Raw genomic sequence first — 10,054 nt, 5'->3', positions numbered from 1 at the left:
TTTATTATTCATTAAACGTATAACTCTAGTATTTAATGTGAGATCTCAAATGCAAAATATCATTTTGCAAAGAATAATGTATATGTGTTGGATATTTAGAAATTAAAAATTAATGTATGATATAGTAGTAACTTCTAAATCATTATTTTACTTTATCATTACACTCTTTAAAAATTTAGAAGGAGTTCTAACTTTTAAAATTTACATTTAAATGATTACCATTTTAATAAATACCTTAATTTTATTAATAAAAAAATTAACTATCATCAATTATTTATAAATGTTTAAAATTATTTATAAAAAAATTATAAACTCATCCTCATCCACTAATTACTAAATTCTAAACAGTAAAATTTAAAACTTAAATATTATAATTGGGATTTACTATTAAGAAGAAATAAATGAGAAAATATATCATTGGAATGTTTGGGAGAAAAATATATTCCTCAAACAAAGAATACTAGAGTAGTATTTTCCTAAACAAACTACTATCATATCTATTGAGTATTATGTTCGATATGTCACAAAAGAAACAAAAACAACAAAGCAAAGCAAAGCAAAACAAAAGCGAAAATTGATCTTTCATATGTGGTGTTTCTGAGCCAGCTCCGTCCTAGGCCTCTGTGGCTGCAGCTTCTTGTACTTCAACAGCAGCCTCCGTCTCTGCTTTAGCTACCTCCTCCGGCGTTTTGCCGTTGGTCACAGGTGGCACCAAAGAGTCAAACTTGTCTGATTTGCCCAACACAATCTCAATCTGCGCAACACACAACAACAAACCCCAAAAGAATGTAAAACAAGAAGTCAAAAGTTATTGAAGATGATGATGCTAAAGAAGAGACGTGCCTTTGCCTTCTGAACCATCCTTCCTTTAGTCTCGTCTTTCATTCCCACAGTCGATGTCAACACTTCTGTACAAAGATGAAAACAGAATCTTGAATTAGACGAAATCTTTTTTTTCCACAGAGGAGATGCTAAAGAGAGTTTCTACGTACTCTTCTCTGTAGCCAATCCATTATTCTTCAGGATCTCAGAGATGGTCACCACAGTTGTGATTGCTATGCACAAAGCAAACAGTTCAATACGCAAAGAGAAAGGCAAGTTAAAGAATTTGTAAAGAAAATTAAGTCATGGTTAAAATCAATACCCATTCCAAGCGCAGAGAGTTCGACCTCATTGTGTTGCTGCATGTACCTCTGCATCAGAGAACAAATGATCAAACGAATCAACTTCTCTCTTTAGAATCAAAAATCCATCAAAAGTTTCAAGATCAATCATGAATCATCACTTCAACTATTCAGTAAACGGTTTAGAAAACAAGATCTGGCAAGCAAACTCAAATTCCAGGCGAAGAATGATGTATACTAATCAGTGTTCAACTATCTACGATCAACAATCAAGCGGATCTCACGGTTCCCTAATCAAATCGTAGATCCGGTGAAGAAACTACCATACCTTGGCGAGATTAACGTAGAAGAACAAAGGTTTCTTCGTGTTGGAGACTTGGATCCTGTTCTTCTTGTGAGTCTCAACAGTCGCCGGCGCGAGGATGATGTTTCTCTCCGGTGCGGTGATCGGTGCCGGAGCCGGTGTCGCTACTTCCATCGCCATCACTATTTCTTCTTTCACTCTTATCTCTCGCTGGCGGGAAACGTTCTCTGTGATCGTTTCGGTTGGTTTACTCTGGAAAATTAGAAAACCGTTACGAGGCGTAACGGCATTTATATAGCACCTGACGCGCTCTTTGTGACCAACGAAAACGTGACACGTGTTCGTCTTCGATTGGTTTGTTGACCGAGTAAAGAGCGAAAGACGGATTGGTTCATCTCGCTTCGAATGCTTTGAAATTACGATATTGCCCCCGATTTTTGTGAGGTCTTTAGCGGTTGCGTATGGGCCTGATGTTATTTTATTACTGGATTATCGAGTGTGAATGAATGATTTGGTTACACACATTCATTCTTGTTTGACGATGGTCTACATATATTAGTGAATATGCATGGTGTCTTTGTTTATTATGGTCTCCAACATCACTCGTAACGAGGTGGTCCATATCCACAATGCACAGACCAATCTCGTTGGTGGTTAGCATTTTCGTAGGCAAAATCTTATTCGGGACCAATTTGTTGGACCAACTGACCGATTTGTCTTTTGTTTTATATTTTCCCAGTATGAATTTTGCCGCCAAAGGATAATCTGATTTTGAGTTGTGACATGGGTCCTACGTTCTTCCAATGCAACGTGGGTCCTACGTCATTCAAATGAATAATTAATATACCAACATAAAGTTTATCTAATGAAAAAATTCAAACAGGTGAAAATACACTCGTTTAGTTTATGTTTGTAAAAAATATTGTTATCATGAGCATTGAAATGATTAGATCATAAGAACATGTACTAAAAGTCTAAGAACAAATTGTATGGTCTACTAGGTACAATGGTAGACGCCATACTATATTCAACCTCAACACTTAAACAAAGCTGCAGAATTTAAACTAAGCAACGAGGGAAAGTATGGACTACTCTTGAAGTTTGAACTGCAGGACAGGAAACATTTTTTTTAAACGAGTAACATTGTCACATTGGTATTTATTCCTTCTTGTGGCTTCAAAGCCGTGATAGTTATTGTATGATTAGTTTGAATTTCCTTTTCATTGGGTTGTTAGAAGTTGCTTATAGTGGATCTGATTACAAAGAAGATTACACATCTGGATTCAAGCTAATACATCTAGATTAAGATAATTATTTAGATTTGGTAAATTTACTTCTAGACAATTAGTCATGAACTTTTATTATTGCCAAGTGATCACAGCTTTATTAGATATCCTTAAAAGAAAATTAAATTTAAGAAATTAAAGAAATAATATAGTAATGAAACTTTTATATCAAGATAAGTATTGACGGTAGAGAATGAGAATACTACTACTAACTATACATTTAAAGAAAAAACGAAACTAATCAACTAAGTAAGGATTTATTTATTTCAATAAACTAAGAGCTTTTCAATATTTAGGGTGAATATATTTCTTCAAATATTGGCATGAAAATGAATGAATCTTATAGAGTATATAGAAACTAATTATCAAAGTGATGTAAAGCGCCAAAATTCATTTTTTATAATAAAATAAATAAATTTTGAACCAATAAATAACCAAACAGCTTAACAAATCAAACACATCTCCAAAATAGTCACCGCCCAATAGAAATTCTTCTTTTTCTTGAGAGAGAAAGAGAGGGAGACAAGTTTGGTCTGGATAAAGACATTCATTTCAAATTTTGTCTGCAAAATTCTCACGGGCGTTCGGAGACAGAGGTGGTGCACAAGAATCTCTCCCCCGTCCCACACAAGACTCGTAAGAAAACAATCTCTTTTTTTTTTGTCACCCTGTTCTTCCTTGAAAGTCTGATTCTTTTCTATAAAATTGTTCACAAAACCTTAAGAATCTCCTCTATCGTTTCCCACCTGGATTTCAAATTTCACATTTAAAAAAAAAAATTTTGACTATTTCTCCATCTGGGTTTGTTAATGCGTGTTGGTTTCCACTTTTGAATTGTTCTTCTGCGACTCTCTCTTTATCTCTTTGAACCAATCCTTGTTCCTTAACCAATCTAACTTTTATAAAGCTGTAACCTTTATAAAGATTGAGATCTTACATAATTGAATTGGGTCTTCGGAAATCTGTGTAAAAAAAAGAGACTCTTTTGTTTTGTGTTCCGTTCCGTAGTGGAATGGGAAGAGAAGTTGTTGAGGTGCTTATGGACCGAAACGCCGGCGTTTCAAGCGGTAGGGTTCACGTTGCTCCTAAGATAGCTGCAGCTGCGGAATCTGAGACTGAGGAAGAGATTGAAGTCAAGGAATGCACCGAGGAGGATTCTCGTTCTGAGAATAAACCAAAAGTTGAAACTGGAGCTCAAAACTCGCCTAAAACCCCTAAAGTTCCAAAGGTAAAAAAAAAACTCATTTCAGACAAACGACGTTATGTTTTGTAATTAGTTTGAGAGGTGTAAATGATGTGACTTTACCTGTTTGTTCAATGTTCTGTCTGCAGTGTGATGCTCCTCTTCTCCCGGTGAGGAAGCCCTTGCAACCAGAGAACAAGAAGCATGTAGATGAAGATGATAATGTCTCCATTGCTTCTTCGTATGCTTTGCCTGCCTCTATCACTTGATCATTATCTTGTTTATGTATAATGTTCCTTAACGTTATTAACTCACAGCGTGGCAACTTCCTTGAGGAGGGCCAAGTCCGGAGTGACTCATGGAAGCGCTCCAACGTTTAGGAGTGCTCAGCGTGCTGAGCAGCGCAAAGAGGTAACTAAAAATCTTCCACCTTTGCACTCACTAATATAAAGTCTACTTTTTTATGTTTATTAATTGATCATTTTTTGTGGGGTTTGTGTGGTTTTAGTATTACCAAAAGCTTGAGGAGAAAAACCAAGCGCTTGAAGCCGAAAGGAACGAGCTTGAACAAAGGCAAAAGGTAAAGTCCATATAGTTGATGCAGTCTTTTCTAAATCTAAATGGTAAATTCAATGTTTTTTTGCAGGAAGAACAAGAAGCAGCGTTGAAAAAACTTAGAAAAAATCTCAAGTTCAAGGCTAAACCTGTCCCCAACTTCTACTACGAGGCGCCTCCTGCCAAACCTGAACTCAAGAAGGTATATTTAACTCGTATATGTTTGTTCTTGTGACAAAAGTAGCTTATGTTATGTATATTTCTAGGTGCCTTTGACCCGTCCCAAGTCGCCAAAACTCATCCTTTCTCGGAGAAAGAGCTGCAGCGACGCAGTCAGCTCGTCCTCGTCCCGTGAAGAGGTGCCGAAGACAGCATCTAACCGGAACCGACACAGCACCGGAACAGTTCAGAACAAGATCACCAATGCTGAGCACGACAGCCCTCGCTCCAGATCAGGCAAGGGTAAAAGTGGGCTTAAACCAGTCAACGAGTCCTTGGAAGAAGCTTGTGAGGCTTGAAATGACGATGATTGATGCATTTGTGTCGTTGGTCTGTGTTTAACTTTGATCTCACTGGAGAAAATTTAAAATTCAAAACAAAGACTCTTTGTTTTTCGGTTATATCCGGTATATGTGGTTGGTTCACAATGTAACCGTCTTTCTCGGATTTTTATTTGTAACGTGAAACTTTGATGTTGATTGTTGAAGAAAACTCCTAATGTTGAAAATTTGTATAATTTTGAGTGTTTTCCGATTAATCAAACAAAATATTTTACAATCGATTACTGATGGATTAAGTTCCGGTTAAGAGAAATTTTATAATTTTCTAACAAACTTGTGATATATCCAAAGAGCAAACCACAGTGGAAAGCAAAACCGGCACCAAACATTTAACCCTAAACCGGCAATCAAAATAAATAAAAATCCTAAAAAACCAAAACCAAACCGAGTGGTGTTTATATCCAGAGAGCAAACCAGTAGCAAGCAAAACCGACATCAAACATTTAACCTAAACCGGCGATTAAAATAAGTAAACCCTAAAAACCCAAAACCAAACCGAGTAAAGTCAATAAACCAAACCAAACGCTAGCACTTTCCCGACCACCGCTTGAATGTTTGCCACGGTGGTGGGAAGCAGCAGCAGCACCGCCAACTAACGGAATCACTCCTCTTCCACCTTTGCGGCCTCCGCCTCCACCTCCACCGAAACTGCGTCCGCCTCCACCAAAACTACGTCCACCGCCACCTCCGCCGCCTCTGCCGCCTCCACCGCCCTTTTTAACAACGACAGATAAATCCGCCGTTTTGCCAGCGAAAGCTTCACCGTCCGGCTTCGATTCATGATTTGGAGCAGCGGAGATCGCTTGAAAAGAGTGGTTGTGGTGGAGATAGACTAAAAATAGAAAGTATAGAAGCAAAAATGCTTTCCGACAACCCATAATTGCTGTCTCTTTGCTTTTTCTGCCACTTCCGTGTTTCTTCTTCATTTATACAGGTTGTAAGAAAAGGGTATAAACGTAATTTAACGAATTTCTTAGAGATAGTTTCTTTAAATTAAGTTATCTTATCTTAGCCGCCCTCCTTCCAAAATTCACAACCTAAACCATGGGCCTTCTTTAATCACTCGGTCTTCTTAATCTCTCCAACCTCTGAAGACGGATATAAGAAGACGGAGTGCAAACGGATATAGATTATGAGATATGAGTGATTAAACCATGGCCACTTCTTTAATCACTCCGTCTAAGAAGCTATCAACTTATATAAAGCATTCTGATTCCCAGAAACGGATATATAGATTATGAGATATGAGTCTAGCCAACAACAAGCATTGGTGTTTGGTTGGCCTTACTTTGAGTTCAGCTAGTTTAATTTTCAAATGATGGCTTGTTGTTACAGAAAAATGGAACTTTGAGGATCTTTTGGACAAGTCTTTGGCTACTGAATGTTAATATCTTTTACTAGGTGGAATTTTTGTTTTCTTGGTGGAATGTTGTTATTGAGATTTATGTTGTTAAGGATCATATCCGTCTTTGAGCTCGTGATCACACCAGAGGAAACGCAATGAGAGTTAGAAACGGAATGACAAAGCAAAGTTTGGTCTTCATTTGTGAGTCCAAGTGTTCTTGTAGTATGTAATGGTTTGTCTTAAAATGAATGGCCTTCTTGTTGCAGATCATGGAACTTGGATATTTTTTGAACATGTCTTTGGCTGTTCATTGTTAATTCCTCAAGTCGTAACAGCTTTTTTTTAAATGAGAAAAAAACTTGTCTTTTGTTACAGATGAAGTGTCCAGCTTCAACTTTTACATAATTTAGGCTATGATATGAACAATACATGTAATCTCTCTAACCACAGACACAAAACGTTAGAGAAGAAGTAATCTGATGAAGAGCCCTTCTTTGTACTTGACAGCTTTTGAGATTAAACAGGAGCAAGCTATCATGTGTGTTGTTTACCAAGCTACTACTCAAGGTCCCAAACTTGCACACACTCGTCTCCTCCTGACAGCGAACATTATGCTGACACAAAGATCCTCCCATCGTAAGGCTTTTAACTTATCTTGCTCTATGAACCTGACTCTGATACCAAATATAGTCTCAAAAATTGTATATGATCACAATAAAGAACTCTTTTTATTAGCTTAAGAAAATAACTCAAAACTTAATCACTCCAAAACACAATCTCTAAAACTCTTGCATCTTCTTATATAGACTTTAAATTTCCTAAACTCATAAAAACTAACTCTCCTAAACATATCTCGATTAGGATTCGTGTAACTTGTTCGCCAAGTTAACTTTATGATTATCTCCAACAACAGCCTTCCTACCTATACTAAAAATTAAGCTTATTTGGTTAAGTTAGAAAATGCTAAGCTGAAGCCAAATTGTTGATGCTTGTCGGTATTGCCACATAATCCAAGTTCACAAAACGCTCTTACAACTCATGTCAAAGTGGAATATACAATTGCAAACCACAGCTAACACTACAAAGACTAGTTTCTTGAATCCAAAATCATTCTTCTTCAAATCCAAGAGTAGACAGCAAAAAGGACAGGCAGTGACTGACTCTGATTCCATCATGTGTGAGCTGATTGCGAAGACAATATCCTTGAATGGTTATGCTCACCTTCGTAAGTCACAATTAACATCGAAGTTTCATCTACACATCGCTCCACATGCTTCCTTGCAGGACAACCTCTCACACTGCTGCACTTGTAGTATCCCCTGCACATGAATCAAATGAGTATATTGACACCAAAAAAAAGATGAATATATATATATATATATATATATACCGTGGATGTGGTGAGCCCTTGATAGGTTTCTGACCATACTTCCTCCATGAATACTCATCTGGAGGAATATCTGCAATCTTGTTGCTGATTGCAGGCACCTTGATTGATCTTTTCACCCTATGTTTCCTGTAAACAAACTCTAAAACCATTACAAAAGAGATACAACACAGTTGACAAAGTCACATTGCTACAAAGAACATGACCAACCTCTTCTTGGAACAATGACATTTGCTTCGGCTTCCGCATTTCAAACTACCAGAGCACATCTTCCTGGATAATCCGGTTAACTGGAACGAGGTCCTATCGTAGTCCACCACACTAGTATCCATACTAAGAGATGATACAAACGATCTTGATCCGTTTGATGCACTAGGTGTATAGCAGCTACTACCAGATCCATCAAACGTCAGGTTTGCACCGCTATTGCTCCTAGAGTAAGCTATTTGCTGGTGGTTGTGGATTAACTGATAAGGAGGTCGAAAGGGCGGTGGCTTTGACTCCAGTAACGACTTCTCAACACACATTTGGTGGCTAAGTGGGTGACCCAATTGGTGTCTTGGGTCAACGTCATCATAAGAAACAGAGGCTGGAACCATCTGAAGAGGCTCAGGTGCAAGAACTTGAGTGTAATCACTACTCACTTCGTTACCACAGCAAACAGGGCTCTCCAAGAAGATATGCTGAGGAAAAGATGGACTGAACTTTCCATGACCTGAACCACTGGTTAAAAGAGAGGCTACTCTCTTGAACTTGGAAACTACTTCTCTTGATTCAACCATTAGAGATTTGGAATCACTGCTGGTTTGTTGTTGTGACAAGAGGTTTAAGACTCCATAACAGCTTTCTATAGCTAATTTGCTAGCAGCTTCAACATCCTCCATGTTTTTTTAGTTTCTTCCACCCAAACTAGTTTTAACACCAAAGTCTTAACTAGAGAGCCAAGAGAATCATACATCAAACCTAGATGGAGTTTACAACTTACAACAAAAGATCCTGAATTCCAAATCCTGGTGAATCTAAACAGACAAGACATGAAAAAGAATGCAACATTTATAGCTAATTAGACCAAATCAAGAACTCAACACCTAAACACTCTATGATAAAACCAATCACCATAAGTTCCTTCCTCAACTAGCTGAATCTTTCCAAATCACTTCACAGGAAGAGTACTGAGTAAAATAGAAACTAAATTCAATTCAAGAGCAAAAATATGAGATCTTTTGTCTATATAAGGTTAGCTCATAAGAAGGAAAACTAAACAAAGAACTCCATGAAAGGAAAACGAGAACCTTTTGAGACACCCTAAGGATAAAATTAGATAATGAGCAAGAAGAAATGACCCAGGGGAGATTAGGATAAAACAAAAGAGAAAGATTGTTCCTGTGTTGTTTGTTGGTTTGTGAGAGATAGAGATGGGTTGAGAAAAAGTGTCAAAGGTTATGACTTTTGCTTTCTCCACTTTGTGGGTGGGGTAGAGTTAGACTTTTCTTTTTACTTAAAAAAATCCCCCCACCACCACACCCACTACACATTTTAAAATATTAAAAGAAGTTCATAATCTTCAAACAGACAAAAGCTAAAGTTGAGTAAACAATGTTTATATAATTACAGTAAAGACATTTGAGCAGAGAGGTGGTCGTCGCAGTCTCAGAGGAGAGAAGAAAACAGAGCCAACTGTACAAGGTTCACACCTGCTTTATCCATTTTAAATCTATATTATTAAAATAGAAGCACCCATTTGAAAATGTTATTACTTCATTAATTAAACTCCCTATTTTTTCTTTGTCTTTTTCAGTTGCATTTATGAAATATCCTAAAACGAATAAAACTGCATAATTTATTACTTGTTTTTCAGTTACATTAATAAAATATGCTTAAATGAATTTAAACTTCTTATTTTATTGTTTGTTTTTTTCAGTTACCTTAATGAAATATCCGTAAATAAATTTGAACATAATGAGTTATCCTGACGTGCATAATTTTAATAATGGAGATTTTAAAAAATGTGCATCATTAAAATGTTACATAAAACATACAACATTAATATATAACATGCATCAATAAAACTAGAATTTGACTCACACAATTGTACGGATATTATTTTCAGTTGATTAAATTAAAAAATATTTATTTATTCAAAAAATATTTAAGAATGACTATGTTTTTAAAAATTATATGGTATTATTTGCTCATAACTCATTTGTCATTTGCTAAATTGTTAGAAATAAAATTTTAGCATAATATAACTCAGTTGTCATTTGCTAAATTTATGGTTTTTATTTATATTTTTTATTATTTAATTATAAT

The 10,054-nt window shown here is 36.4% G+C and overlaps 4 protein-coding genes across 4 annotated transcripts; 1 reads left to right on the top strand and 3 right to left on the bottom strand.

Moving 5' to 3' along the window:
* Nucleotides 1–387: 387 nt before the first annotated feature.
* Nucleotides 388–1,686, bottom strand: LOC106320172 (uncharacterized protein At2g34160-like). Its single transcript, XM_013758542.1, has 5 exons — nt 1,453–1,686; nt 1,145–1,193; nt 993–1,055; nt 844–908; nt 388–754 (listed from the first exon to the last, which is right to left on the bottom strand). Exons 1-5 carry the CDS (start codon nt 1,606–1,608, stop codon nt 614–616), a joined length of 474 nt encoding a protein of 157 aa, XP_013613996.1. The 5' UTR covers nt 1,609–1,686; the 3' UTR covers nt 388–613.
* A 1,490-nt stretch (nt 1,687–3,176) lies between these two features.
* Nucleotides 3,177–5,478, top strand: LOC106320165 (protein WVD2-like 1). The gene is made up of 7 exons (XM_013758535.1): nt 3,177–3,350; nt 3,723–3,942; nt 4,047–4,138; nt 4,215–4,308; nt 4,406–4,477; nt 4,544–4,654; nt 4,719–5,478. The coding sequence occupies exons 2-7, from the start codon at nt 3,727–3,729 to the stop codon at nt 4,968–4,970; spliced, it is 837 nt and encodes a 278-aa protein (XP_013613989.1). The 5' UTR covers nt 3,177–3,350; nt 3,723–3,726; the 3' UTR covers nt 4,971–5,478.
* LOC106320166 (DEAD-box ATP-dependent RNA helicase 52A-like) lies at nt 5,250–5,928 on the bottom strand. Its single transcript, XM_013758536.1, has one exon. It carries the CDS (start codon nt 5,888–5,890, stop codon nt 5,489–5,491), a length of 402 nt encoding a protein of 133 aa, XP_013613990.1. The 5' UTR covers nt 5,891–5,928; the 3' UTR covers nt 5,250–5,488.
* A 1,398-nt stretch (nt 5,929–7,326) lies between these two features.
* Nucleotides 7,327–9,190, bottom strand: LOC106320169 (probable WRKY transcription factor 39). Its single transcript, XM_013758540.1, has 3 exons — nt 7,955–9,190; nt 7,748–7,873; nt 7,327–7,676 (listed from the first exon to the last, which is right to left on the bottom strand). Exons 1-3 carry the CDS (start codon nt 8,626–8,628, stop codon nt 7,529–7,531), a joined length of 948 nt encoding a protein of 315 aa, XP_013613994.1. The 5' UTR covers nt 8,629–9,190; the 3' UTR covers nt 7,327–7,528.
* Between the last annotated feature and the right edge of the window lie 864 nt (nt 9,191–10,054).

This window comes from Brassica oleracea, unplaced genomic scaffold (assembly GCF_000695525.1).
Source record: "Brassica oleracea var. oleracea cultivar TO1000 unplaced genomic scaffold, BOL UnpScaffold00834, whole genome shotgun sequence".
NCBI lineage: Eukaryota > Viridiplantae > Streptophyta > Magnoliopsida > Brassicales > Brassicaceae > Brassica > Brassica oleracea.
The sequence above is the reverse complement of the archived record's forward strand: the minus strand, read 5'-3'. Positions and strand labels throughout refer to the sequence as shown.

Bases quoted from the DNA above. Each gene is read 5' to 3' on its own strand.
- LOC106320169 (XM_013758540.1), bottom strand. From the start codon at position 8,628: ATGGAGGATGTTGAAGCTGCTAGCAAATTAGCTATAGAAAGCTGTTAT. The intron at 7,874-7,954 runs GTTGGTCATGTT...GTTTGTTTACAG, and splicing joins TGTCATTGTTCCAAGAAGAG to GAAACATAGGGTGAAAAGAT. The intron at 7,677-7,747 runs GTATATATATAT...ATTCATGTGCAG, and splicing joins AAGGGCTCACCACATCCACG to GGGATACTACAAGTGCAGCA.
- LOC106320166 (XM_013758536.1), bottom strand. From the start codon at position 5,890: ATGGGTTGTCGGAAAGCATTTTTGCTTCTATACTTTCTATTTTTAGTC.
- LOC106320165 (XM_013758535.1), top strand. From the start codon at position 3,727: ATGGGAAGAGAAGTTGTTGAGGTGCTTATGGACCGAAACGCCGGCGTT. The intron at 4,139-4,214 runs GTATGCTTTGCC...ATTAACTCACAG, and splicing joins AATGTCTCCATTGCTTCTTC to CGTGGCAACTTCCTTGAGGA. The intron at 4,655-4,718 runs GTATATTTAACT...GTATATTTCTAG, and splicing joins CCAAACCTGAACTCAAGAAG to GTGCCTTTGACCCGTCCCAA.
- LOC106320172 (XM_013758542.1), bottom strand. From the start codon at position 1,608: ATGGCGATGGAAGTAGCGACACCGGCTCCGGCACCGATCACCGCACCG. The intron at 1,194-1,452 runs GTATGGTAGTTT...TCTCTGATGCAG, and splicing joins TCTACGTTAATCTCGCCAAG to AGGTACATGCAGCAACACAA. The intron at 755-843 runs GCACGTCTCTTC...TGTGTTGCGCAG, and splicing joins GGATGGTTCAGAAGGCAAAG to ATTGAGATTGTGTTGGGCAA.